We start from the raw sequence: 27,501 nt of genomic DNA, 5'->3' as shown, positions 1-27,501 counted from the left end.
CAAACTACCGCACAATTGCACTCGTCTCACATGCTAGTAAAGTAATGCTCAAAATTCTCCAAGCCAGGCTTCAGCAATATGTGAACTGTGAACTTCCTGATGTTCAACTGGTTTTAGAAAAGGCAGAGGAACCAGAGATCAAATTGCCAACATCCGTTGGATCACTGAAAAAGCAAGAGAGTTCTAGAAAAACATCTATTTCTGCTTTATTGACTATGCCAAAGCCTTTGACTGTGTGGATCACAAGAAACTGTGGAAAATTCTGAAAGAGATGGGAATACCAGACCACCTGACCTGCCTCTTGAGAAATTTGTATGCAGGTCAAGAAGCAACAGTTAGAACTGGACATGGAACAACAGACTGGTTCCAAATAGGAAAAGGAGTTCATCAAGGCTGTATATTGTCACCCTGTTTATTTAACATATGCAGAGTACATTATGAGAAACGCTGGACTGGAAGAAGCACAAGCTGCAATCAAGATTGCCGGGAGAAATACCAATAACCTCAGATATGCAGATGACACCACCCTTATGGCAGAAAGTGAAGAGGAACTCAAAAGCCTCTTGATGAAAGTGAAAGTGGAGAGTGAAAAAGTTGGCTTAAAGCTCAACATTCAGAAAATGAAGATCATGGCATCCGGTCCCACCACTTCATGGGAAATAGATGGGGAAACAGTGGGAACAGTGTCAGACTTTATTTTGGGGGGCTCCAAAATCACTACAGATGGTGACTGCAGCCATGAAATTAAAAGACGCTTACTCCTTGGAAGGAAAGTTATGACCAACCTAGATAGCATATTGAAAAGCAGAGACATTACTTTGCCAACAAAGGTTCGTCTAGTTAAGGCTATGGTTTTTCCTGTGGTCATGTATGGATATGAGAGTTGGACTGTGAAGAAGGCTGAGCACCGAAGAATTGATGCTTTTGAACTGTGGTGTTGGAGAAGACTCTTGAGAGTCCCTTGGACTGCAAGGAGATCCATCCAGTCCATTCTGAAGGAGATCAGCCCTGGGATTCTTTGGAAGGAATGATGCTAAAGCTGAAACTCCAGTACTTTGGCCACCTCATGCAAAGAGTTGATTCATTGGAAAAGACCCTGATGCTGGGAGGGATTGGGGGCAGGAGGAGAAGGGGATGACAGAGGATGAGATGGCTGGATGGCATCACTGACTCGGTGGACGTGAGTCTGAGTGAGCTCCGGGAGTTGGTGATGGACAGGGAGGCCTGGCGTGCTGCGATTCATGGGGTCGCAAAGAGTCGGACATGACTGAGCAACTGATCTGATCTGATTTGATTTATTTTAATTGGAGGTTAATTACTTTACAATATTGTATTCTGTACTTTGCTTTTTTACTTAATGTATGTCAGAGATTCTGGCATATCATACAAATAGCTGTATAGTTTTCCATCAGGCAGATGTGCTATAGTGGATTTAACCATGCACATCTGAATTATTTTCGGCCTTTTGCTATTTCAAATAATCCTGTAGCAGATAGCCTTATACACGTTACTCCAAATGCATGGAATGTTCATAATTGGAGATTCTAGTCCCAAAGAGGAAATCTGGAGTCAAAGTATCTAGCAACCTTTCTGAATTGCTTGGCAGTTCTTATGCTCTTGCAGTCCGTATGGAGTTAGGTTTTTCTCTATAACCTGGTTTGAAATTAAAATATTATTCTTTTATGAGATGAATTTATTTTATTTTATTTTTTAACTTTACAATATTGTATTGGTTTTGCCATATATCAACATGAATCTGCCACAGGTATATACGTGTTCCCCATCCTGAACCCTCCTCCCTCCCCGTACCATCCCTCTGAGTCCAATTTAGATTTATTGATATAAAAATTGTTTGGTCCTATCAACTCTGTTATTTTTTTGTTTTCCTTCCACTGTATGCTCTATTTTATTGTTTGTGGGAGGGCAGGTGCATGTATAGTTCTTCTGATACTCAAGGATGTTATCCCTTTAAAAGTTAGGAAAATAATATTCTTTCCCTTTGTTCCTTCCCTTCTTTTCACATCTCCTCCCCTTCTATTACTTGATGATTGTTAATATAATTATTCTCTTAGAGCTTGTCTTTGTTCTGTAAAAATATTCACTCTTCTAATACTTGATTTGTCATCTTTTGATGTTTTTATGACCCAAAGAGGAAATCAGGAAATTTGATCTACCTGTATCTTTTTCCTTCCTCCCGCCTCTGCTTTTCTTTTTTCTTTTTCTTTTTTTGTAGTTGTATCATTTCCGCATTATCAGGGCATGTAGCATCTGCATTCTTACCTTTCATGCTCATCTCCATCTTTTTTCCTTCACAAGTAAATGGATTTCCCAAGTCATCTCTATGGTTGGCCACAGTGCATGCTCTCATAGCTCCTCTGAAGGGCTCATGCAAACCATATCACCTAAGTCACTGAAGGTTCAAAACTGGTTTTCTGTAGTATTTATTCCTGGATGGTAACTCAGGTGGATATAACGCCTGGTTCAATTTTCTTTTCTTGACTGTCTTATACATATTGCTTCACTGGATTCTGACTTTGAATATTGCTGTTCTGAAATCTGCAGGCAGCCTTGTTTCTTTTATCTTTCATAAGTTTATTAGTCATCTTTTCTGCTACTAAGTTACCATTTATTTGCTTTTCACAGTCTAGTAACTTCATTAGGATGGGCTTCCCCAGTGGCTCAGAGGCAGAGATTCTGCTTGCAATGCAGGGGACACAGGTTCTATCCCTGGGTTGGGAAGACCCCGTGGAGAAGGAAATGGCCTACTCCAGTATTCTTGCCCAGAAAATCCCATGGATAGAGGAGCCTGGTGGGCTAGTCCATGCAGTTGCAAAAGAGTCAGACATGACTTAGTGACTAAACAACAAACTTCGTTAGGATAGATTTAAATGTCTGAGTTGACTATTCTAGGCTGATTTTCCCTGGCTCATGCTGTGCCTTTTCAATATGTAGCTTCAATTTTTCTTTTATTTTAGGAATGGGTTAATGAGTTACATTTTAAACATATATCCTCTTCCAGTGTTTTCTTTTGTGTCTTCAGAGGCTCCAATTATGCACATGTAGGATTTCCCTTGCCTCCTTTCCGTAGCTGTAATTTGCTCTGTAATCCTTTGTAATTTCTTATTTCATGCCGTTCACTCTCTCTATTTTAGCATCCTCCTCTCTCAGTGAGTTTCCCTCAGCATCCTCCCTTGTGCTTCTTCCAATCCAGCTTCATTTTTATGATGATTCTGGATGTTCTTTCTACTTCTTTGCTGGGATCTGAATGTTCACAGGCTGTCTCATCTGTTCTCTCTTCATCGCTTCTCTGAGTCCTTGAATATTGTTTTATTGTCTTTCTTCATAAAAGTAATTGTTTTATCTTAATTCATGGTGTTATACATATTTTCACTGTTACCATTTTTATGCTGAGTGTTCTGTGGTAAGCTTTGTTTTGTTGCTCTTTTCCATAATTTTTATGAAATAATATATATATGGAAAGCACATATTATACATATATATAATATCAACATGCTGACATAAGTCATTTTGGAAGAGGTTGCCATTATCCCTACCATAGTCTGGCCTCATGCTAAACTACAGTAAGGGAACATAGCCCCACCCATCAGCAGAAAATTGGATTAAAGATTTACTGAGCATTGCCTTTCCCACCAGAGCAAGACCCAGTTCTCCTCATAGCCAGTCCCTCCCATCAGGAAGCTTCCACAAACCTCTTATCCTCATCCATCAGAGGGGAGACAGAATGAAAACCACAATCACAGAAAATTAACCAAACTGATCACATGGATCACAGCCTTGTCTAACTCAATGAAACTATGAGCCATGCCATGTAGAGCCACCTAAGATGGACGGGACATGGTGGAGAGTTCTGACAAAACGTGGTCCACTGGAGAAGGGAATGGCAAACTACTTCAGCATTCTTGCCTTAAGAACTCCATGAATAGTATAAAAAGGCAAAAAGATATGACACTGAAAGATGAACTCTCCAGGTTGGGAGGTGTCTGATATACTACTGAAGAAGAGCAGAGAAATAGCTCCAGAAGGAATGAAAAGGCTAAGCCAAAGCAGAAACAATGCCTAGTTGTGGTTGTGTCTGGTGGTGAAAGTAAAGTCCAATGCTGTAGAGAACAATACTGCATAGGAGCCTGGATGTTAGGTCCATAAATGAAGGTAAATTGGAAGTGGTCAAACAGGAGATGGCAAGAGTGAACATCGACATTTTAGGAATCCATGAGCTAAAATGGACTGGAATGGGTGAATTTAATTCAGATGACTTTTATATCTACTACTGTGGGCAAGAATTCCTTAGAAGAAATAGAATAGCCTCATAGTCAACAAGAGAGTCCAAAATAGAGTACTGGGGCAACCTCAAAAACAACAGTAATGCAAGTCAATATCCCAACCACTAATGCTGAAGAAGCTGAAGTTGAATGGTTCTATTAAGACCTACAAGTTCTTCTAGAACTAACACCCACCAGAGCTGTCCTTTTCATTATAGGGGACTGGAATGCAAAAGTAGGAAGTCAAGAGATACCTGGAGTAATAGGCAAGTTTGGCCTTGGAGTACAAAATGAAGCAGGGCAAAGGCTAACAGTTTTGCCAAGAGAATGCACCAGTCATAGCAAATACCCTCTTCCAACAACACAAGAGAAGACTCTACACATGGACATCACCAGATGGTCAGTGCCAAAGTCAGATTGATTATATTCCTTGCAGCTGAAGGTGGAGAAGCTCTATACAGTCAGCAAAAACAAGACTGGGAGCTGACTGTGACTCAGATAATGATCTCCTCATTGCAAAATTCAGACTTAAATTGAAGAAAATAGGGAAAACCACTAGGCCATTCAGCTATGACCTAAATCAAATCCCTTACAATTATACAGTGGAAGTTGACAAATAGATTCAAGGGAATAAATCTATTAGAGTTCCTGAAGAACTATGGATGGAGGTTCATAACACTGTACAGGAGCTAGTGATCAAAACCATCCCAAGAAAAAGAAAGGCAAAAAGGCAAAATGGTTGTCTGAGGAGGCTTTACAAAAAGCAGAGAAAAGAAAAGAAGTGAAAGGCAAAGGAGAAAAAGGAAGATATACCCATCTGAATGCAGAGTTCCAAAGAATAGCAAGAAGAGATAAGAAAGCCTTTTTGAGTGAACAATGCAAAGAAATATAAGAAAACAATAGAATGGGAAAGACTAGAGATTGCTTCAAGAAAATTAGAGATACCAAGGGAACATTTCATGTTAATTTCATGTCCATTTCAATAAAGGACAGAAATAGTATGGACCTAAAAGAAGCAGAAGATATTAAGAGGAGGTGGCAGGAATACATAGAAGAACTCTACAAAAAAGATCTTCATGACCTGGATAACCATAATGGTGTGATCACTCACCTAGAGCCAGACATTCTGGAGAGTGGAGTCAAGTGGGCCTTAGGAAACATTACTACAAACAAAGCTAGTGGAGGTGATGGAATTCCAGCTGAGCTGTTTCAAATCCTAAAAGATGATGCTGTGAAAGTGCTGTACTCAATATGCCAGCAAATTTGGGAAACTCAGCAGTGGCCATAGAACTGGAAAAGGTCAGTTTTCATTCCAGTCCCAAAGAAGGGCAATGTCAAAGAATGTTCAAACTTCCATACAGTTGTGCTCATTTCACATGATAGCAATGTCATGCTCAAAATCCTCCAAGCTAGGTTTCAACAGTACATGAATTAAGAAATTCCAGATGTACAAGCTGGATTTAGAAAAGGCAGAGGAACCAGAGGTCAAATTGCCAACATCCGCTGGATCATAGAAAAAGCAATAGAATTCTAGAAAACATCTGCTTCATTAACTACACTAAAACATTTGACTGTGTGAATCATAAAAAACTATGGAAAATTCTTCAAGAGATGGGAATACCAGACCACCTTACCTCCCTCCTGAGAAACCTGTATGCAGGTCAAAAAGCAACAGTTAGAACCAGACAGAAAACAATGGACTGGTTCAAAACTGGGAAAAGAGTACGTCAAGGCTGTATACTGTCACTCTGCTTATTTAGCTTATATGAAGAGTACATCATGAGAAATGTTGGTCTGGAAGAAGCACAAGATGAAATCAAGATGCCGGGAGAAATATCAGTAACCTCAGATACACAGGTGACACCACCGTTACGGCAGAAAGCACAGGTGAATGAAAGAGCCTCTTGATGAAGGTGAAAGAGGAGAATGAAAAAGCTGGTTTAAAACTCAGCATTCAAAGAACGAAGATCATGGCATCCAGTCCCATCACTTCATGGCATATAGATGGGGAAACAGTGAAAGACTACTTTATAGGGCTCCAAAGTCACGGCAGATGGGGACTGCAACCATGTAATTAAAAGACTCTTGCTCCTTGGAAGAAAAGCTGTGACAAACCTAGACAGTGTATTAAAAAGCAGAGACATTACTTTGCCGACAAAGGTCGGTATAGTCAAAGCTACATTTTTTCCCAGTAGTCATATATGAATGTGAGGGTTGAAGATTTAATGCTTTCAAACCATGGTGTTGGAGAAGAGATGGAGTGGACTCCATGGAGATCAAACCAGTCAATCGTAAAGGAAATCAATCCTGAATATTCATTGGAAAGACTGATGCTGAAGCTGAAGCTCCAGTACTTTAGCCACATGATGTACATAGCTGACCCACTGGGAAAGACCCTGATGCTTGGAAAGATAGAAGGCAGGAGGAGAAGAGGATGTGATGGTTGGATGGCATCATCAACTCAATGGACATGAGTTTGAGCAAGCTCCAGGAGATGGTGAGAGACAGGGAATCCTGGTGTGCTGCAGTCCATGGGGTAGCAGAGTCAGATGCCAATGAGCGACTGAACAAGAACAATATCTACATGTCAGCATCTTTAAAAACATATTACAATAAGTTAAGAGTTTAATGGCTTACCTGTTCGAAAGGGAGTCCTAGGGATGGAGGGGGTGAAACCTGTTTCTTCTATAGCCCCCACAGTACAAAAGCACTCACTTCAGTGTTACCGGTGATAGATGGCTTCCTGCTAAGATGGCTGCTCTGTGTTTCTTTTCTGTTTCTCTGAAACAGATGAGCCCTAAGAGGGTTTCTCTCATCACCTATCTCCACTGTTCTTGCTGTACCAAAGTTACACTTTGGAGTGCTTCTTACTGATAGAAGGAACAATGCTATGAGCATTTTCTGAGACCTGCTGCCCCTAGGCCACTACACTCTTTTCCTGCTTTCTTACTCATTTTTCTACCTGTGTAGCATCTGTTTGATCTGTGCCCCATCCTTTCTTCAGGTCCCTTAGTTCTTGCTGAGCAGGAAATGTGGATCTATCACCTCAGGAGGAGTCCTTCACATTATCAGAAACATATTTTTGATTTTTTATTGCCCTACCTGGACATTTTACTTCCATCTGGGTGGTTTCTGCTATATTGTTTAAAGCTATGGATGATATCTCTTTTCTAGTTTTACTGAAAATGGAATTTATAACTTTTTTTCTGTTTTCTTTGTTTATTATGATATTTAGGAGGGGAAATAGGAAGTTGCTAGCTATGCCTTGTTAGGTACCAAATCTCTAAACAATCTGTTGTGACCAAATACAGAAATATTTATAGAAACAGAAATAATAATAGCTACTATTTCATCTTTTTGCCAGTCAGAGGCCCTCTGTGAGTCCAAAGAAAGTCCCTTGAGGCTGGATACCATCTTATCCTGTTAAGTAGCTATAGTCATTTCTGCCCTAAGGCTACCGGGGTACAGTGGAGACAAATTTAGAGTGAGCTGTATAACCTCAAGGGTGAAGAGAACAGTGAGTTTTTCACTGAACCTGGCAGAACTTGGAATAGCTTAAGACACCCTATATGGTTCCAGAAGGCAGTTCTTCTCCAGACCTTGCTTTATTTATCCTCATCTTCTATCAGCTTGTCCACCAGAAGCATGAAAGTGAAGATGCCAGGCTGCATCTGCTCCAGGCACATCCACGACCATTCTGTCCTGACCTCAGTTACCACTGGGGGTTTTCAGTTCCCGCTCCAACCTCTACCCTCTCACTCTAGACTCCAGCACCTGCACCCCTGGAGGTTCTTCTGGACCTTTGTCATGAGAAGAGGGTGGTAGGTTCCATACACAACCTGGGCCATCAGCACCACCTCTCCATCCCAAGCTTGGCAGGCATGGTCTTCTGCCAATCCTCTGTCACTTCCTATCCTGTTAAACAACAAACTTTATGTCATATTTAAGGTCAAAACATACATGCGTGTATTGGTCTTTAGGGGTTGAAAAACACAGAACCTTGTTTTAAAATGCCCAAATTTGGACCTTGAATTTGAACAGATTACACTGGACACAAATCTCCAGTTAGGAATGGAGATTCTTCTTATATGTACCCTAAAAAATAGGTTTTCTGTTACTAAAACCTTGCAGATATAGGCTTGTATATCAGTCCTTGAATAGTCAGTGTTTCACCTGGTCAGAAAAGGGTCCTTGAAATGCATGTAAACATGTATATAATGTGTAAAATAATGAACTGTCTCTACACAGATCTACAGGAGATTTTATATATACACATATTTATATGTTTGATTTTTGTATATGTTTATGATTCAGAATTAGAGCAAATTATGCTCAAGTTGGTGTGCTTGAGTAGAGCTAATTTAAATATAAATCAGCTGTAAAAATTAAATAGTCACTTCATTCCAGTTGGCTTCCTCATTATTTCTAAGACTTTCCTGGAATGTCTTCTCCTTTTCCAAGTCAACCCTGCACACAAGCCTTGGCTCTAGTCTTGCCTCTTCCTGGAAGCCTTCCCTGACTGCCACCAGCCATTTGAGCTCAGACATTAATAAAACACAAAAGTGATTTGCAGGCACTGAGTCTGCGTCTCTGCAGTGGGATAAGCCGTGCAGGAACTGACCCTCCACATCCCTGCCCTGTTCCCAGGGCTCTGCCTTATCTCATTTTAAGTGAGAACAAGATTTTTTTCCAGTTTAGTCTTTATTAGTTGAGGACCTGGGAAATGTGGTTGGCTATGAAATCCTTCTTTAAAACTGCTATTTTCTGCACTACTGCTCATCTATTCTAGGTTTCCCATTTAGGGAAATGCTTACCTACTGCCTGACAAAGACAAGTAAAGCCAGAGTTAGCAATTTTTGACCAATACTTTGCATATATAACATTTTGTTTTGCCCTGGAGTATGGAAAATCTGTGGATTTTTATCAGAAGTTTTAAAAGCTTATTTCATCAAGCTAACCTCTCTGCTCCAGATTATTGTTATAAATGCTACTCCACTAATGCACATTTACAAATGTTGTACAAGTTCTGAATGTATTTCTTTTTCCAGATGAAGGATTAGCATTAGAATCAAGAGAAACATTAAAGTCTCCTCAAATCTGGTTACTGAGAACAGTAATGGGTTTAATAGGGAAATCTATCTGTCTTTTCTTGTAGGTTGTACCACTAATTGGTTTAACTCATCTTCCTCCCAGTTTAATGTATTTTAAGTTCTTTCAAAGATTGCTTTTTAAGAAGGACTTTATTAGCAAGCTCCTGAATAATGGAGCCCTAATTCCTTTGCTCATGCTTGTTTTTACACAAAATGATGCATCCTCTAAGGATAAGAGAAACATGCATATATATCGATGTTTTAGGCACTGAAAAGTAAAAACTGGAATTACATGTAATAATGCAATTTAGTTTGAGCAGGCACAACCTCGCTCAATTCTTTGAGATGATCTCCAATTAGAAATGGGAATTCACCTTGTGTATGCTTTTAAAATCTCCTCAGAATGGGAGAAAATAATAGCAAACAAAGCAACTGACATAGAATTAATCTCAAAAATATACAAGCAACTCCTGCAGCTCAATTCCAGAAAAATAAATGACCCAACCAAAAAATGGGCCAAAGAACTAAACAGACATTTCTCCAAAGAAGACATACAGATGGCTAACAAACACATGAAAAGATGCTCAACATCACTTATTATCAGAGAAGTGCAGATCAAAACCACATTGAGGTATCATCTCATGCCGGTCAGAATGGCTGCTATCAAAAAGTCTACAAACAATAAATGCTGGAGAGGGTGTGGAGAAAAGGGAAAACTCTTACACTGTTGGTGGGAATGCAAACTAGTACAACTACTATGGAGAACAGTGTGGAGATTCCTTAAAAAACTGGAAATAGAACTGCCATATGACCCAGTAATCCCACTGCTTGGCATACACACCGAGGAAACCAGAATTGAAAGAGACACATGTACCCCAGTGTTCATCAAAGCACTGTTTACAATAGCCAGGACATGGAAGCAACCTAGATGTCCATTGGCAGATGAATGGATAAGAAAGCTGTGGTACAGATACACAATGGAATATTACTCAGCTATTAAAAAGAATGCATTTGAATTAGTTCTAATGAGGTGGATGAAACTGGAGCCTATTATACAGAATGAAGTAAGTCAGAAAGAAAAACACCAATACAGTATATTAACACATATGTATGGAATTTAGAAAGATGGTAACAATGGCCTTATATGTGAGACAGCAAAAGAGACATAGATGTAAAGAACAGACTTTTGGACTCTGTGGGAAAGGTGAGGGTGGGATGATTTGAGAGAGTAGCATTGAAACATGTATATTACCATATGTGAAATAGATTGCCAGTCCAGGTTTGATGCATGAGACAGGGTGCTCAGGGCTGGTGCACTGGGATGACCCTGAGGGATAGGATGGGAAGGGAGCCGGGAGAGGAGTTCAGGATAGGGAACACATGTACACCCATGGCTAATTCATGTCAGTGTATGGCAGAAACCACTACAATACTGTACAGTAATTAGCCTCCAATTAAATTAATTTTAAAAAATAAAATCCCTGCAAGAAGCCCCAGTTTTTTTCTTTTTAAAAATTTTTATTGGAATATAGTTGGTTTACAATGAGGTATAACTGATTCACTTTGCTATCTGCCCAGTTTTATTTTCTGTCATTAAAACCGCTATGGCTGGCAGCATATCTCTTAGATCTCAAGGGTAAGTGCAACCAGCCCCTGACGTTCCTCAGAAGAGAGGATACTTGTGGTTGCCTGCTGGTTTCTGAAAGCTTCATCTTCACAGTAACTCCCTACCATAACCCCATGGGGTTGAGACTGTTAATATCACCATTTTACAGATGAAAGACCTGAGGCTTGGAGAAGAGAAGGGATATGTGAAAAGCAACCACTTGTAAACTGAGAGCTGGTGTTCAAACTCAGAGCTGATAGAGCCAGAAGTTTGAACTTAAAAAAAAATTTTTTTTTAATTCATTGAAGTACATTTGATTTACAGGGGTTGTGTTAATTTCTTCTGTATAGCAGAGTAACTCAATCATATCAATATATATTCATATTCTTTTATATATATTATACTTAATATATTAATTATATTAATATATTGTTTTTCATATTCTTTTCCATTATATTGTCATAGTATATTGTAACAGTATATTGAATATAGTTCTCTGTGTTATACAATAGGACCTTGTTGTTTATCCATCCTATATATAATAATTACTTGCATCTGCTAAACTCCCAGTCCTTCCCACCTGTACCCTCTCTCTCCTTGGCAACTGCAAGTCTGTTCTATATATCTGTGCATCTGTTTTTGTTTTGTAGATGTGTTGATTTGTGCCATATTTTCCCACGTATTTCCTTGTCTTTCTCTTTCTGACTTCACTTAGTATGATACTCTCTAGGTCCATCCATGTTGCTGCAAATGGCATTACATTCTTTTGATGGCCGAATAATATTCCTTTATGTATTTATATGTTGTTCAGTCGCTAAGTCGTATCTGATTCTTTGCAACCCCACGGACTGCAGCACACCAGGATTCCATGTCCTACACTATCTCCTAGAGTTCGTTCAAATTCATGTCTTTCTCTGTCTCTCTCTCTTTATATATATACGTATACACACACACGTATAGATGAACATATATATGTGTCTATGTATATCACATCTTTATGCATTCATTTATTGATAGACATTTAGGTTGTTTTCTTGTCTTGACTATTGTAAACAATGCTACAGTGAACATAGAGGTACATGTATCTTTCAAATTATAGTTTTGTCTGGATATATGCCCAGAACTGGGATTGCTACATCATATGATGGTTCTGTTTTTAGTTTTTTAAGGAACCTCCATATGGTGGCTCAGTGGTGAAAAATCCACCTGCCAATGCAGGAGACACAGATTTGATTACTGGGTTGGGAAGATTCTCTGGACAGGGAAATGGCAACCCACTCCAAAATTCTTGCCTGGGAAGTCCCATGGATAGAGGAGCCTGGTGGGCTACAGTCCATGGGGTCACAAAAAGAGTCAAGATACAACAGTAACGCAACAACAGCAGCAACAACAAAGAACCTCCATAGTGTTCTCCAGAGTGGCTGCACCAATTTACATTCCCACCAGTAGTGTGGGAGGGTTCCCTTTTCTGCCCACTCTCTCCAGCACTTGTTATTTGTTTGCTTTTTAATGGTGGCCATTTTGACTGGTACCACCACACTGTAGTTTCGATTTGCATTTCGCTAATAATTAGTGATGCTGAGAATCTTTTCATGTGCCTGTTGATCATCTGTATTAGAATCTTGAACTCTTAATGAGGCGCTATACTCCTGTTTGTATTCAGGGTCGGGAGTGTGGTTCTGACCTTTGTTTCAGGTGTGTGGTCTTTAACTTGGGGAAGAGTGTCTCTCTTGCATATGGGGCCAGAGTGCCCCCGGGTGCAGGCATCTGGGGTGTGAGTAGGCCAAGTGAATGTCGAATCAGGGGACTTGGGTTTGTAGACCTTGGAGATGTTGCCTAACCTCTGAGAAACAGCAGAGAGGAATCTTGTCTTACTAGCTGGCTTCAGGGATCGTTTCATGTGAAAATACCATGCTCATGATCTGGAGTCCCATCCTTTTACATTTGGTGGATCCACAGACACAAATAATCTCAGAGCCAGTGGTTTCAAAGTGCTGAACACTTAAATCTGTTCTAGCCTAATCCTCCCATAAAGCTGCAAACTTTTCCTGTCATCACCTCCATTCTGCACATGAGGAAACTGACCATTGGGAAAGCCCCTGTCCAGTCTCAGCTAGGATGGCATCTGAGCCCAGTGCTGTCATCCTCCAGAGCTGAGTTACTCTCTCCTGCCTCCCCAGGATTCTTTTAAAGCAGAATGACTGGTTATTGTTCCTAAAACCATACTAAGCAGAATCAACCCTCACCTATTTCAGTCCTAGTTGATCAGCACCCCAAAACTGTAGCCCAAGGAGCAATTGTAGCTCTTCCTTCCTGTCTTTCGAGCTCCCTGGAGTGCAGCACCCCCTCTTCTGTGCTCCTTGCACACTCCCCTGCCAGCACTGGTGCACTTGCTGCTGGCTGGAGGGAACCAGCAGCACGAGGGACCCAGTCCCTACTGGGGAGGAGAAGACTACGTGTAACTGAAGGCTCCCAGCAGCATGAGGATGGCAGGGTAGAAAGAGGAGGCTGGACCCTAGGCAACGCGGTTCAGGAAGGCATCCTTGTGTCGATCCAGCTCAGCATCTAATTCTGCCCTGAAGAAGGCCTTTTAGAGAAGACGCTAATTGCAAACACTCTGAGTGCATCGATCCACTGCTGCTCTGATTAAGTAATTATGCACAAACAGCACCTAGGAGGGCTGAAGGAGATTAGTTTGAAAGGGCCGGCACTGGGTCTCCATTTCTGAGAGGCCTGCTGGCCTGCTCCAAAGACAACTCCAGTCCAGCCCAACTCTTTAATTACCCTCCGAAGCACCAAAGTTTAAATTACATTCTGTTTTCATATTAGCTTCTTCTAGCACGCTGAACTAAGCATTGGTAAGGCTAGGGTCGGAGAGGGAGGGTCCTTGAGCAGGAGCATTGGTTTTCTCATTTGGTTCTTTAGTTGCAAGATTTTCTGAGTTTTGAGAGCATACCAGTAATTGGTTCCCTAGCAGAGGTTCACAGATACCCTAAAATTGTTGTGTGTCAGATTTGCCATTTTCAAACGTCCCCAGTTGGGTGTTCCAACGTGGCCTTCAGTTAGGATTTGTAACACACAGACATAGACACTTACTGTATCTTTTAGGTATTAACACTGTAGCTCTAAATACAGAATGTCCACAGTCTGTCCCCACCTTTATTTTTCACATCATCTCTTATATATGTTTATACCTCAGATTGTTTCCTTACCTTCCTCTTTTCTAATCCTCTAAGAGGGCTTGGTATAAGGAGCATGTCATTCAGTCCCCAAAGTCAACAATCAGCTGAGATCAGCTTGGAATACTGGTCATCAACCTTGGGAGCATTTTTCAAAGGAGCACAGTCTCCCAGCTCCTGTCTCTTCCCTGGACATTATGTATCTTGAAACTTCCTCACTAGCTTTTGGCTTTGTCTGAAGGAAGATAGAGGAGCCAGGGAAGAAGGAGTGAATGGGTGATGGGGGTGGGCAGGACCAGGCTACTGACACTCATTCAGTGAAGAAGCAGTGCTCAGCTCGACTGACCCCTCCACAGGCACATAATCATAGATCAGGGCACCCCTTCCTCTCTCCTGACCCTGCCAGGCCTATATGACCTCATCACCACTTTCTACCCGATGATGTTGGCCACAGTGCCCCTTCTCCCTCCCATCCACTGAGCCATCATGATGTACTTACTCCCAGCTTTGTTTCAACACGGTCTGCATTCAAAGCCCACAGGCTTCATACCCGCTTAAAAGCTCCAGGCCTTGTGGAGGGGGAAAGAGCCCAGGTAGAAAAAGCCATCACATTTTCTTCCCAGGGTTGTATACCATCCACAGAGGCTGCGTGCACCTTATTTACATTTGCTTATTGCATTTCGTTCATATTTTCCAAACAGACAGGGCAGGTCTGCTGGGAGAACACCAAATTACCTGGGCCTTCTCTGCCTGAGTGCTGCGCTTTCCTAGGGTAGGGAGCTGTCTGCCTGCACATTTGCAATAACGTAGCAGCCCTCTCCTTTTCTCTAATGAAGCCCCAGTGGCTGCACAGATGATAGATGCTCCTGGGAGCATAATAGGAAGGCAGCAGGCTGGAGTCAGCCCTTCCAAAAGACAACGTTCTCACAGTAAAGCCTGACGGTGCTCCCTCCATCTTCTGTTGCTCGGCTAGCTGCCTCCCTGCCCCGCTGGCAGAGCTTCCTTTACCTTTGAGGGCCTGAGGTTTCGATTTTTTTCCATGTACAGCGTGGACCAGGTGTATTAATTGCCTCAGTTAGTACTGGCTATTCACAAGCCCAGTCAATCCAGAAAGGTGGTCCAGGACCCAGGGGCAGCCCAGCAAGGAGACTGCTGAGATCCAAATCCTGTCCCTGCCACCTGATGGCAATTTGACTTGGGGAGTCTGTAACCCATGCCACACAGTTTCTTTCAGTACATATATTCTGAATAACGATTATCCTTATGGTAAGTGCTGAGAATGGAGGTGTGTGTGGGGGGGGTGGGAATCAGACGCCCCCCTCCCCTCATGTAGCTTTGCCACCTGGAAGAAGCAGGCAACTATTACAACCCGAATCTCCTGGACTTGTACTGACCCACATACAAAATAAGTGAAGGAGAGATGTCATTCTTTATATTCCAGGCATCTCCTCGGGCTTTTATGAAAAGCATAACAATAATATTCTAACATATTATGCAGACAACTGGGAGATGGGAAGGGGAACATAAATTTATCAAGTCCCCATTGTAAGCCAGTAGCTGTGAGCTAGGTTTTACTGATACTGTCTCATCTTACTCCATGTGGTGATGCTACGAGCTAAGCTTTATTAGACCATCTTGCAGATGGATGGATGGAAGTTTACAGAAGGCAGCAAGAGCACTGTTATGCCCAGTTAATAAGTATGCGTTGGAAGCATTCTTTATGCCAGGAACTGACTGCATTAGGTGCTGGGCTCCAAGAGCTGAGCCTTGGGGCAAGCCAGCCTCGGGGCGTGTTTTATGTTGCTATGATTTAGAAGGGAAGATGGACACTGAGCTGGAAGTTACAGGTGTGCTTTAAAGCAGAGATCTGACAGAAGATAAGCATTAGCAAGACAAAGAGAAGAAACGTGCTCCATCAGAACAGTGTGTGCAAAAGACAGCGCAGAGCCTCAAGGCCCAGGAGGAGCAAAAAGAGTTGGAGGCAGAGGCCACTGGGGTCACATTAAGGAGTCTAGGTGGGCTTGTGCAGAGCAGTTGAGGCCCTCTGGAGTAGCTAAGTGGGAAAGTGACTTAATCAAATTTACCTTTTGGAAAGATCACTTTGGCTGCTGGATGGCAAAGGGAAAGTGAGGAGCAAGACAGGGAGCCTTGACTTGGTGGGAGGTCTCAGTGGTGCCTGGGCTGGCAGCGGAGATAGCAAGAAGCAGGGGACTTTGGTGGGAGTCAGGACAGGCAGTCCTGGGTGTCTGCCCTGTGGTTATGAGTGCTGGGCAGGGCCGCACTCTGATTCTAGGAGGAGGCAGAGATTGGGGGTCAGTCGATCTCAGAGATGCTGCCAACACTAGCCATGCTGGACAGATTGAGATCATGGAAGAAAGAGAGTAACCTGTAGAAATAAGAAGGTAGATATGCAAAGATTGCAGAAGAGGATGTTGGGCAGAGATGAGTAGGAGAATGAAAGCAATTAAAAGTTAGCTAAAGCCAGGGTTGGGAGTGAAAGGGAAGAGAATGGAGCATGGAGGGCAGAGCGCTGGCTGCGCCCACCATTCAGGAAATATGGCAGTGGATGGGGACACGGTCCTGGTCTTCGCGACTTGGCCAGATCCTCTCCCAAGACAGCAGCATCTTCCCCTCTGATGATCGGATGCTGGTGGCCTGAGAACCTTGCTTCTCTCACCAGGAGAGACTACCAGACAGCCCTCTAGAAATCATAAGGGTTGGCCCACCTCTGGGCAGAGTGTGATTTAAATGTGGTTTTATGGTTTTCTCCACACAGAAGTGTCTTTTCCCAAGGAAGGAACCAAGTGTATGGGAGGCACCCGTCAGGGCCCCTATTTCTGGAGCATTAATCCTCCTCTCCTGCCTTTTTCGGGGCTATAAGAGGCACCTTTAAAGGCAAGCACTTTTCTCCCATAGGAGATGGGCTGCATTGTGGCTAGAATACCGAATCTGAGCAAATAGCTCTCTGTGTGCCATCGTCTCTGAATATTTTATTCCTCTGGGACATATCTGGCCCCAGGCAGACTGTGCCTGATTTGCTCCTTATAAGGACTGTTCGGCTGAGGACACTATGCATGAATAGGGCCCAGTAATTGAATGCGTCCTATCTCCATTCGGCTTCTGATCTCTCTCTACCCAGGCCAGTGCCATCCTGCTTGAGGACTTCTCCCCAAGCGACAGGTTTGCTCCTTCAAGACTCCAGTCCCTGACTTGATCAGCCACCCAAAGCCTGCATACTTTGAGAAGCTGGTGGGAAATTCAGTCTTCTCAAGATATAGATTACCTGCACATCTGTCAGGGTTTAGTTATACATGACTAATTTATCCTGCAGCATGAGATGGGGATTCATTTCCTTTACAAGTTGACTTGGCAATTTTCTCTGCTCAAAGAACATTTAGAATAGACAGTGTGCATGGCAATCAGGAAGAAATAGATGCTATTAATTTTCCATTTGCAAACTTGAGATTGACTATAGAGCCTATATCGCATTCTCCTTGGAAAAACAGACCACGGCCTCTCCTGTTTAGAGATGTGCAAAGTCCGAAAATTTAGAAAAGAGAGCCTTCTATTCCCCAGAGGCTCTGAAATGGGGCTGTTGTTAGTGGAGGCTTCTCCCAAGGGTTGGTACTGGTACCTGGCAGAGATGGGCATCACCACTGTCAGCACAAGCTCCTCCTCCTCCTCCTTTCTGTGCACGTGGTTCAACATGGGATGCTGGTCCCCAGCTTGAGTGAGCACGTGATCTCCTTCCTCAGCTCATTGCTAAGGAATGAAGGGAAGGGCTGGAGGCACAGACTTACATGTCAGGATATCACGATGGACCTGCGAAAGCCGGAAATCCCAAAGGTGGCTAGCTTCATCCAGGGCTCGTTATACAATGTTCTGCCACAATGGAAATACTGTGTATCTGTGTTGTCCCAGATGGAGTCATTCACTAGCCACATATGACTACTGAGCAACTTGGAATGGGATGGGTGCAAATGAAGAACTAAATTTTAACTTTTATTTCATTTTCATCAATTTAAAGGAAAATAGTCACCTGTGGCTCACGGCAATTCTACTGGATAGCAGAGGTATCTGTGTGTGCCAAAACCAGTTTAGCACAGAAGTATGCCGAAGCCAGTTGTGTGTCCAAAGCCAATTGTGTTTAGCTGTCTTTGTCTTTGGGCTTCCCAGGTGGTGCTAGCGGTAAAGAACCTGGCTGCCAGTGCAGGAGACATAAACACACAGGTTCAATCCCTGGGTCAGGAAGATCCCCTGGAGAAGGGCATGGCAAACCACTCCAGTATTCTTGCCTGGGAACCCACAGACAGAGGAGCCTGGCAGTCTACAGTCCATAGTTTTGCAGAGTTGAACGTGACTGAAGCAACTTAGCTAGTATATTTGTCTGACTAGTTTTCTGAATGCTGTTACAGCTGCTCTACACTTACCTATATATCATCAATTTTAAAATAAAAATAATAGTAGAGGTAATAAAAATCATAGCTGGCACATGCTGAGTAATTACTGTATACCAGGTGTTTTCCTCAGTATGCTACATACCTTGTCTATTTCATAGTCACATAATGATACCTTGAGTTTACAGATATGATGAAACGGAGGCGCTGAGGGGTTAAGTGGCTGGTTTGAGTCACCCAGCAAGTCAGTGGTCGAGCTGGGATTCACACCAGGCAGCAACATCCCAGAGCTCAAATACTCCATTGCCTCTCCAGACAGTCCTCAGTGCCACTTCCTGGCTGGTGTTTTCAGATACAATCATGTTCTGGTTGTTGGAAGCCAGGTGTTGTCTTGAGGTCATTAGAGACCTGGGTATAAGCAATGGTCACACATTCCACGCTTTACAGAGTTCAGCTGTGGCTCCTGACTAGAAGGAAGACAGCAGCTAGACATGAGCGCACTCAGGTTGCATAGACTTCACCTGGGTCTGCTCACCACCTCACCTCAAGTGGAGGGCAAGAGAGTCCTTTCCTCCCTGAGGTTTAGGAAGTTGGGCTGTGTTCTCCATCAAGTACCTAACCCCAGGCTCAGGAAAGAGGGGCTCTCCTAAATGCAGTCAGGTAAACAGGAGGAGAGGCTCTGCCTAGTATTGTTGTCTTCTGGAGAGGATTCACCCCTTGGCAGGGCAGATGGGGGCTGATGGGCTCAGCAGAGTGAAGGCTGGATGGGCGTCTGAGTGAGACCCACAGGTCCTTTATCACTGCCCGTGTCCCTTCCAGTGGAGAGCCTGGGTGTTCGCTGGGGTCCCCCTGCATTGACAGATTCGAGCCTTCATCTGCATCTTGCCAGCACCGTGAGACATTCAGAACGCAGCTCTGTGTCATAATGGTGACTTGCTTGGCTTTTAGAATTTGGGAAAAGTGACAGTGGTGGGCTTCACTTTTTCTTTATTGAGACTTTATCTCCTTGGGTCTCTAATTCCTGTCCCTCTCGATGCAAACTGCTAAATGCAGTGCTGGGTGTTCTGCCTCTTGCTAGAGGCCCACTGCCTGGACCCTTTGTCAGGATGCTCAGGACCTAGAATTAGGGTAAAATCAGGCAGCAAGGGAAAGTCAGCTCCCTTCTCTGTGCCACTGTCCCTCCTTTGGGGATTCCTCTCCTCCAGTCTTAGTTCTTGCTGAGACTGTCAGATAGCCTGCACCTACCCATCCAGCATCTGGAGTTTCTTGTTCTCAGAAGGAGTGTTCATTAAATTTTCTCTGTCATACCCTAAAAGATGAGCTGGTTAGTTAAAGATGGGCTGCAGAAAAGGACTCTTTCAGGGACGAGGCATCCATCTGTCCATAAGGGAAATTCAAATCAGTCTGTCCAAAGGCCGGCAAAATATGCCACACTCAGAAACCCACATGTGAGCTGATGCAAAATTGAGAGTTGCTCATACTGGGGTCTTTTGATATCCCAGGCTGCCTTTCCCTAAGAACATTAGCTATCCCTAAGTGTTTATCTCTTGGCATGAGTTCAGTGGAAAATGTGATCTTCTCTGGCAAACTGCAATAGCAAGTTTGATCAGGTTAGCAAAAGGACCCATAACAGCTTTTGGAGGCTGGTACGTGATGCTAAGACCACCCCAGCTTGCTTTCAGAGTGCAGAGGCAGTCCACGTTCAGGTTTGCATAGCGCTGCTTGCCTGGGAGTCTCAGCTCTCACTTTGTCACGCTCTTTACCTGTGAAGGCAACATCTTTGGGGCATTTTCACAGTGGGGTAAGGAGTTACATCCTGGTTGGAGAGAGAGTTCTGTTTGGAGCATTGCTTGTTGAGGGAAGAGAGCCCACAGACTTAATGTTTGTTCCATCTGCTTTTTCTCCAGCTTGCACGGACAAGGAGTTGAGAAACCTTGCTTCCCGACTCAAGGACTGGTTTGGAGCCCTTCATGAGGATGCAAACAGGGTCATCAAGCCCACCAGCTCTGAAACAGCCCAAGGCAGTAAGACACTTTACTCTTGCTAGTTTATTTCATTTTAAACACCACATTTCTTCAGTTACTGATATTGATTGACCACCCTGAGATGCTGTTGTTAAAAGAAACACTAACTTAAATGTACACAGTGACTTGAAACACACTGCAATTTCAGAAATATTAAAATACTGGAGGACAAGGAAATGCCTTAGAATCAAGAAAATACAACCACTTATTTTTTAAATTAATTATTTATTTTACTTTACAATATTGTATTGGTTCTGCCATACATTGACTTGAATCTGCCATGAGTGTACATGTGTTCCCCATCCTGAACCCCCCTCCCACCACCCTCCCCATCCCCTCCCTCTGGGTCATCCCAGTGCACCAGCCCCGAGCATCCTGTTTCATGCATCAAACCTGGACTGGTGATTCATTTCACATATGATATTTTACATGTTTCAATGCCATTCTCCCATATCATCCCACCCTCACACTCTCCCACAGAGTCCAAAAGACTGTTCAATACATCTGTGTCTCTTTTGCTATCTCGCATATAGGGTTATCATTATCATCTTTCTAAATTCCATATATATTGCATTAGTATACTGTATTGGTGTTTTTCTTTCTGACTTACTTCACTGTATAATAGGCTCCAGTTTCATCCACCTCATTAGAACTGATTCAAATGTATTCTTTTTAATGGCTGAGTAATATTCCATTGTGTATATGTACCACAGCTTTCTTATCCATTCATCTGCCAATGGACATCTAGGTTGCTTCCATGTCCTGGCTACTATAAACAGTGCTGCGATGAACATTGGGGTACACGTGTCTCTTTCAATTCTGGTTTCCTCAGTGTGTATGCCCAGCAGTGGGATTGCTTGGTCATAAGGCAGTTCTATTTCCAGTTCTTTAAGGAATCTCCACACTGTTCTCCATAGTGGCTGTATTAGTTTGCATCCCCACCAACAGTGTAAGAGGATTCCCTTTTCTCCACATCCTCTCCAGCATTTATTTGCTTGTAGACTTTTGGAAGCAGCCATTCTGACTGGTGTGAAATGGTACCTCATTGTGGTTTTGATATGCATTTCTCTGATAATGAGTGATGTTGAGCATCTTTTCATGTGTTTGTTAGCCATCTGTATGTCTTCTTTGGAGAAATGTCTGTTTAATTCTCTGGCCCACTTTTTGATTGGGTCTTTTATTTTTCTGGAATTGAGCTAAAGGAGTTGCTTGTATATTTTTGAGATTAATTCTTTGTCCATTGCTTTGTTTGCTATTATTTTCTCTCATTCTCAAGGCTGTCTTTTCACCTTGCTTATAGTTTCCTTTGTTGTGCAGAAGCTTTTAATTTTAATTAGGTCCCATTTGTTTATTTTTGCTTTTATTTCCATTACTCTGGGAGGTGGGTCATAGAGGATCCTGCTGTGATTTATGTCAGAGAGTGTTTTGCCTATGTTTTCCTCTAGGAGTTTAATAGTTTCTGGTCTTACATTTAGATCTTTAATCCATTTTGAGTTTATTTTTGTGTATGGTGTTAGAAAGTGTTCTAGTTTCATTATTTTACAAGTAGTTGACCAGTTTTCCCAGCACCACTTGTTAAAGAGATTGATTTTTTTTTTCTCCATTGTATATTCCTGCCTCCTTTGTCAAAGATAAGGTGTCCATAGGTGTTTGGATTTATTCTGGGCTTTCTATTTTGTTCCATTGATCTATATTTCTGTCTTTGTGCCAGTACCATGCTGTCTTGATGACTGTGGCTTTGTAGTAGAGACTGAAGTCAGGCAGGTTGATTCCTCCAGTTTCATTCTTCTTTCTCAGGATTGCTTTGGCTATTCGAGGTTTTTTGTATTTCCATACAAATTGTGAAATTATTTGTTCTAGTCCTCTGAAAAATACTGTTGGTAGCTTGATAGGGATTGCATTGAATCCTATCCCTAGATTGGTTTGGGTAATATACTCATTTTCACTATATTGATTCTTCCAATCCATGAACACGGTATATTTCTCCATCTATTAGTGTCCTCTTTGATTTCTGTCACCAGTGTTTTATAGTTTTCTATATATAGGTCTTTTGTTTCTTTAGGTAGATATATTCCTAAGTATTTTATTCTTTTCATTGCAATGGTGAATTGAATTGTTTCCTTAATTTCTCTTTCTGTTTTCTCATTGTTAGTGCATAGGAATGCAAGGGATTTCTGTGTGTTAATTTTATATCCTGCAACATTACTATATTCATTGATTAGCTCTAGTAATTTTCTGGTGGAGTCTTTAGGGTTTTCTATGTAAAGGGTCATGTCCTCTGCAAACCGCAAGAGTTTTACTTCTACTTTTCCAATCTGGATTCCTTTTATTTCTTTTTCTGCTCTGATTGCTGTGGCCAAAACTTCCAAAACTGTGTTGAATAGTAGTGGTGAAAGTGGGCACCCTTGTCTTATTCCTGACTTAGGGGAAATGCTTTCAATTTTTCACCTTTGAGGATAATGTTTGCTGTGGGTTTGTCATACATAGCTTTTATTATGTTGAGGTATGTTCCTTCTATGCCTGCTTTCTGGAGGGTTTTTATCATAAATGGATGTTGAATTTTGTCAAAGGCTTTCTGTGCACCTATTGAGAAAATCATATGGTTTTTATTTTTCAATTTGTTAATGTGGTGTATTACATTTATTGATTTGCAGATATTGAAGAATCCTTGCATCCCTGGGATAAAGCCCACTTGGTCATGGTGTATGATCTTTTTAAATATTGTTGGATTTTGTTTGCTAGAATTTTGTTAAGGATTTTTGCATCTATGTTTATCAGTGATATTGATCTGTAGTTTTCTTTTTTTTGTGGCATCTTTGTCAGGTTTTGATATTAGGGTGATGGTGGCCTCATAGAATGAGTTTGGAAATTTACCTTCCTCTGCAATTTTCTGGAAGAGTTTGAGTAGGATAGGTGTTAATTCTCTAAATTTTGGTAGAATTCAGCTGTGAAGCCATCTGGTCCTGGGCTTTTGTTTGTTGGAAGATTTCTGATTATGTTTCAATTTCCGTGCTTGTGATGGGTCTGTTAAGATTTTCTATTTCTTCCTGGTTCAGTTTTAGAAAGTTGTACTTTTCTAAGAATTTGTCCATTTCTTCCACGTTGTCCATTTTATTTGCATATAGTTGCTGATAATAGTCTCTTATGATCCTATTTCTGTGTTATCTGTTTTGATCTCTCCATTTTCATTTCTAATTTTGTTGATTTGATTTTTTCCCTTTGTTTCTTGATGAGTCTGGCTAATGGTTTGTCAGTTTTATTTATCTTCTCAAAGAACCAGCTTTTTTTGGTTTTGTTGATTTTTGCTATGGTCTCTTTTGTTTCTTTTGCCTTGATTTCTGCCCTAATTTTTAAGATTTCTTTCCTTCTACTAACCCTGGGGCTCACAATTTCTTCCTTTTCAAGTTGCTTTAGGTGTAGAGTTAGGTTATTTATTTGACTTTTCTCTTGTTTCTTGAGGTAAGCCTGTACTGCTATGAACCTTCCCCTTAGTACTGCTTTTACAGTGTCCCGTATGTTTTCGGCTGTTGTGTTTTCATTCATTTCTGTACATATATAGATTTCATTTTTTATTTCTTCTGTGATTTGTTGGTTATTTAGCAGCGTGTTGTTCAGCCTCCATATGTTTGGATTTTTAATAGTTTTTCTCCTGTAATTGACATCTAATCTGACTGCATTGTGGTCAGAAAGGATGCTTGGAATGATTTCAGTTTTTTTGAATTTACCAAGGCTAGATTTATGGCCCAGGATGTGATCTATCCTGGAGAAGACTCCATGTGCACTTGAGAAAAAGGTGAAATTCATTGTTTTGGGGTGAAACATCCTATAGATATCAATTAGGTCTAACTGGTCCATTGTATCATTTAAAGTTTGTGTTTCCTTGTTAATTTTCTGTTTAGTTGATCTATCCATAGGTGTGAGTGGGGCATTAAAGTCTCTCACTATTATTGTGTTATTGTTAATTTCCCCTTTCATACTTGTTAGCATTTGTCTTACATATTGTGGTGCTCCTATGTTGGGTGCATATATACTTATGATTGTTATATCTTCTTCTTGTATTGATCTGTTGATCATTATGTAGTGTCCATCTTTGTCTCTTTCATAGCCTTTGTTTTAAAGTCTATTTTATCTGATATGAGTATTGCTACTCCTGCTTTCTTTTGGTCTCTATTTGCATGGAATATCTTTTTCCAGGCCTTCACTTTCAGTCTGTATGTGTCCCTTGTTTCAAGGTGGACAACATATATAAGGGTCTTGTTTAATTTTTTTAAGTTGGGTTGCAAAGTTATCTAGTATTTAATACTGATTTTTAGGAAATACATTTAAGTACATATTAATATACAAAAATAACAAACTATCATGTATAAAATAGATAGGCAATAATATACAACACAGGGATTTATAGCCATTTTTTTGTAATAATCTAGAATGGAGTATAATCTGCAAAAACACTATGCTGTACACATGAAACTAACACAATATTGTAAATCACCTACACTTCAATTAAAAGAAGTATAAGTCTTCAATTAAAAGACCATCCCCAAAAAAAGAAATGCAAAAGACAAAATGGTTGTCTGAGGAGGCCTTACACATAGCTAAGAAGAGAAGCAAAAGGCAAAGGAGAAAAGGAAAGATATACCCATCTGAATGCAGAGTTCCAAAGGATAGCAAGGACAGATAAGAAAGCCTTTCTAGTGACCAGTGCAAAGAAATAGAGGAAAACAATAGAATGAGAAAGACTAGAGATCTCTTCAAGAAAATTAGAGATACCTAGGGAATATTTCATGCAAACATGGGCACAATAAAGGACAGAAATGGCATGGACCTAACAGAAGCAGAAGATATTAAGCAGAGGTGGCAAGAATACATAAAAGAACTATACAAAAAAGATCTTCATGACCCAGATAACCATGATGGTGTGATCACTCACCTAGAGCCAGACAACCTGGAATGCAAAGTTAAGTGGGCCTTAGGAAGCATCACTATGAACAAAGGTAGTGGAGGTGGTGGAATTCCAGTGGAGCTATTTCAAATCTTAAAAGATGATGCTGTGAAAGTGCTGCACTCAATATGCCAGCAAATTTGGAAACTCAACAGTGGCTGCAGGACTGGAAAAGGTAAGTTTTCATTCCAATCCCAAAGAAAGGCAATGCCAAAGAATGCTCAAACTACCACACAATTGCACTCATCTCACATGCTAGCAAAATAATGTTCAAAATTCTCCAAGCCAGGCTTCAAAAGTATGTGAACCATGAACTTCCAGATGTTCAAGCTGGATTTAGAAAAGGCAGAGGAACCAGAGATCAAATTGCCAACATCTGTCGGATCACTGAAAAAGCAAGAGAGTTCCAGAAAAACATCTACTTTTGCTTTGTTGACTATGCCAAATCCTTTGACTATGTGGATCAAAACAAACTGTGGAAAATTCTTCAAGAGATGGGAATACCAGACCACCTGACCTGCCTCTTGAGAAATCTGTATGCAGGTCAAGAAGCAACAGTTAGAACTGGACGTGGAACAACAGACTGGTTCCAAATTGGGAAGGGAGTATCTCAAGGCTGTATATTGTCACCCTGCTTATTTAACTTATATGCAGAGTATATTAAGCAAAATGCCAGGCTGGATGAAGCACAAGCTGGAATAAAGACTGCCAGAAAAAAATACCAATAACCTCAGATATGCAGATGACACCACCCTTATGGCAGAAAGTGAAGAAGAACTAAAGAGCCTCTTGATGAAAGTGAAAGAGGAGAGTGAAAAAGTTGGGTTAAAACTCAACCTTCAGAAAACTAACATCTTGGCATCCAGCCCCATCACTTCTTGGCAAATAGATAGGGAAACAATGGAAACAGTGAGAGACTTTATTTTGGGGGGATCCAAAATCACTGCAGATGGTGACTGCAGCCATGAAATTCAAAGATATTTGCTCCTTGGGAGAAAAGCTATGATGAACCTAGACAGCATATTAAAAAGCAGAGACATTACATTGCCTACAAATGTCCATCTAGTCAAAGCTATGTTTTTTTCAAGTAGTCTTCTATAGATGTGAGAGTTGGACTATAAAAAGAAAGCTGAGCCATGAAGAACTGATGCTTTTGAACTTTGGCGTTGGAGATGACTCTTGAGAGTCTCTTGGACTGCAAGGAGATCCAACCAGTCAATCCTAAAGGAAATCAGTCCTGAATATTCATTGGAAGGACTGATGCTGAAGCTGAAACTCCAATAGTTTGGCCGCCTGATGCAGAGAACGGACTCTCTGGATAAGAATCTGATGCTGGGAAAGATTGAAGGCAGGAAGAGAAGGGGATGACAGAGGATGAAATGGTTGGATGGCATCACTCACACAATGGACATGAGTTTAAGCAAACTCCGGGATTTGGTGATGGACAGAGAGGCCTGGCGTGCTGCAGTCCATGGAGTCACAAAGAGTTGGACACAACTGAGTGACTGAACTGACTGATACTTCAATTAAGAAATATATAGAACCACACCATTTTCATAGCTTTAAGCTCTCCTGGCATATTCTTCCATTTTTTTCTTGTCACATAGAAAAAACTATATTTCTGTGTGTATGTATACACATGCACACTTTACAGACTGTTTTATGGCCTTCTTTTATCGTTCAGCAATACACTATGACTATCTTTCTATACAGTTGAGTAGTATTCTGCTTTGTAGACATGACATAAAATCTCAATATATTGATATAACATAATTCATGTAATTATACCTTTATTTGGGAGCTTTGAAGTTGCTCCTAATGTTCAGCTATTATAAGCAACATGGTAGCAAACATCTTTGATATCTCGGGCTTTTGGACTTTAGTGAGACTGCATTTTGTTTTCCAGAGATAGACTACCTGACAAGCATTCCCTCCACCATCACCAAAGTGGCTCAAGACCATACTCCAAACCTCTCCATAAGC

General features: G+C 41.5%; 1 protein-coding gene across 1 annotated transcript in view; it reads left to right on the top strand.

The window, feature by feature from the left end:
- Positions 1-27,501, top strand: part of SPOCK1 (SPARC (osteonectin), cwcv and kazal like domains proteoglycan 1) — a 583,379-nt gene that overhangs the window by 525,648 nt on the left and 30,230 nt on the right. Inside the window, exon 7 of the mRNA XM_070374382.1 lies at positions 20,460-20,576. Within this exon, the coding sequence (XP_070230483.1) occupies positions 20,460-20,576 (117 nt within the window). The remainder of the gene's footprint in view (positions 1-20,459; positions 20,577-27,501) is intronic.

This window comes from Bos mutus, chromosome 7 (genome assembly GCF_027580195.1).
Source record: "Bos mutus isolate GX-2022 chromosome 7, NWIPB_WYAK_1.1, whole genome shotgun sequence".
Classification (NCBI taxonomy): domain Eukaryota; kingdom Metazoa; phylum Chordata; class Mammalia; order Artiodactyla; family Bovidae; genus Bos; species Bos mutus.
The sequence above is the reverse complement of the archived record's forward strand: the minus strand, read 5'-3'. Positions and strand labels throughout refer to the sequence as shown.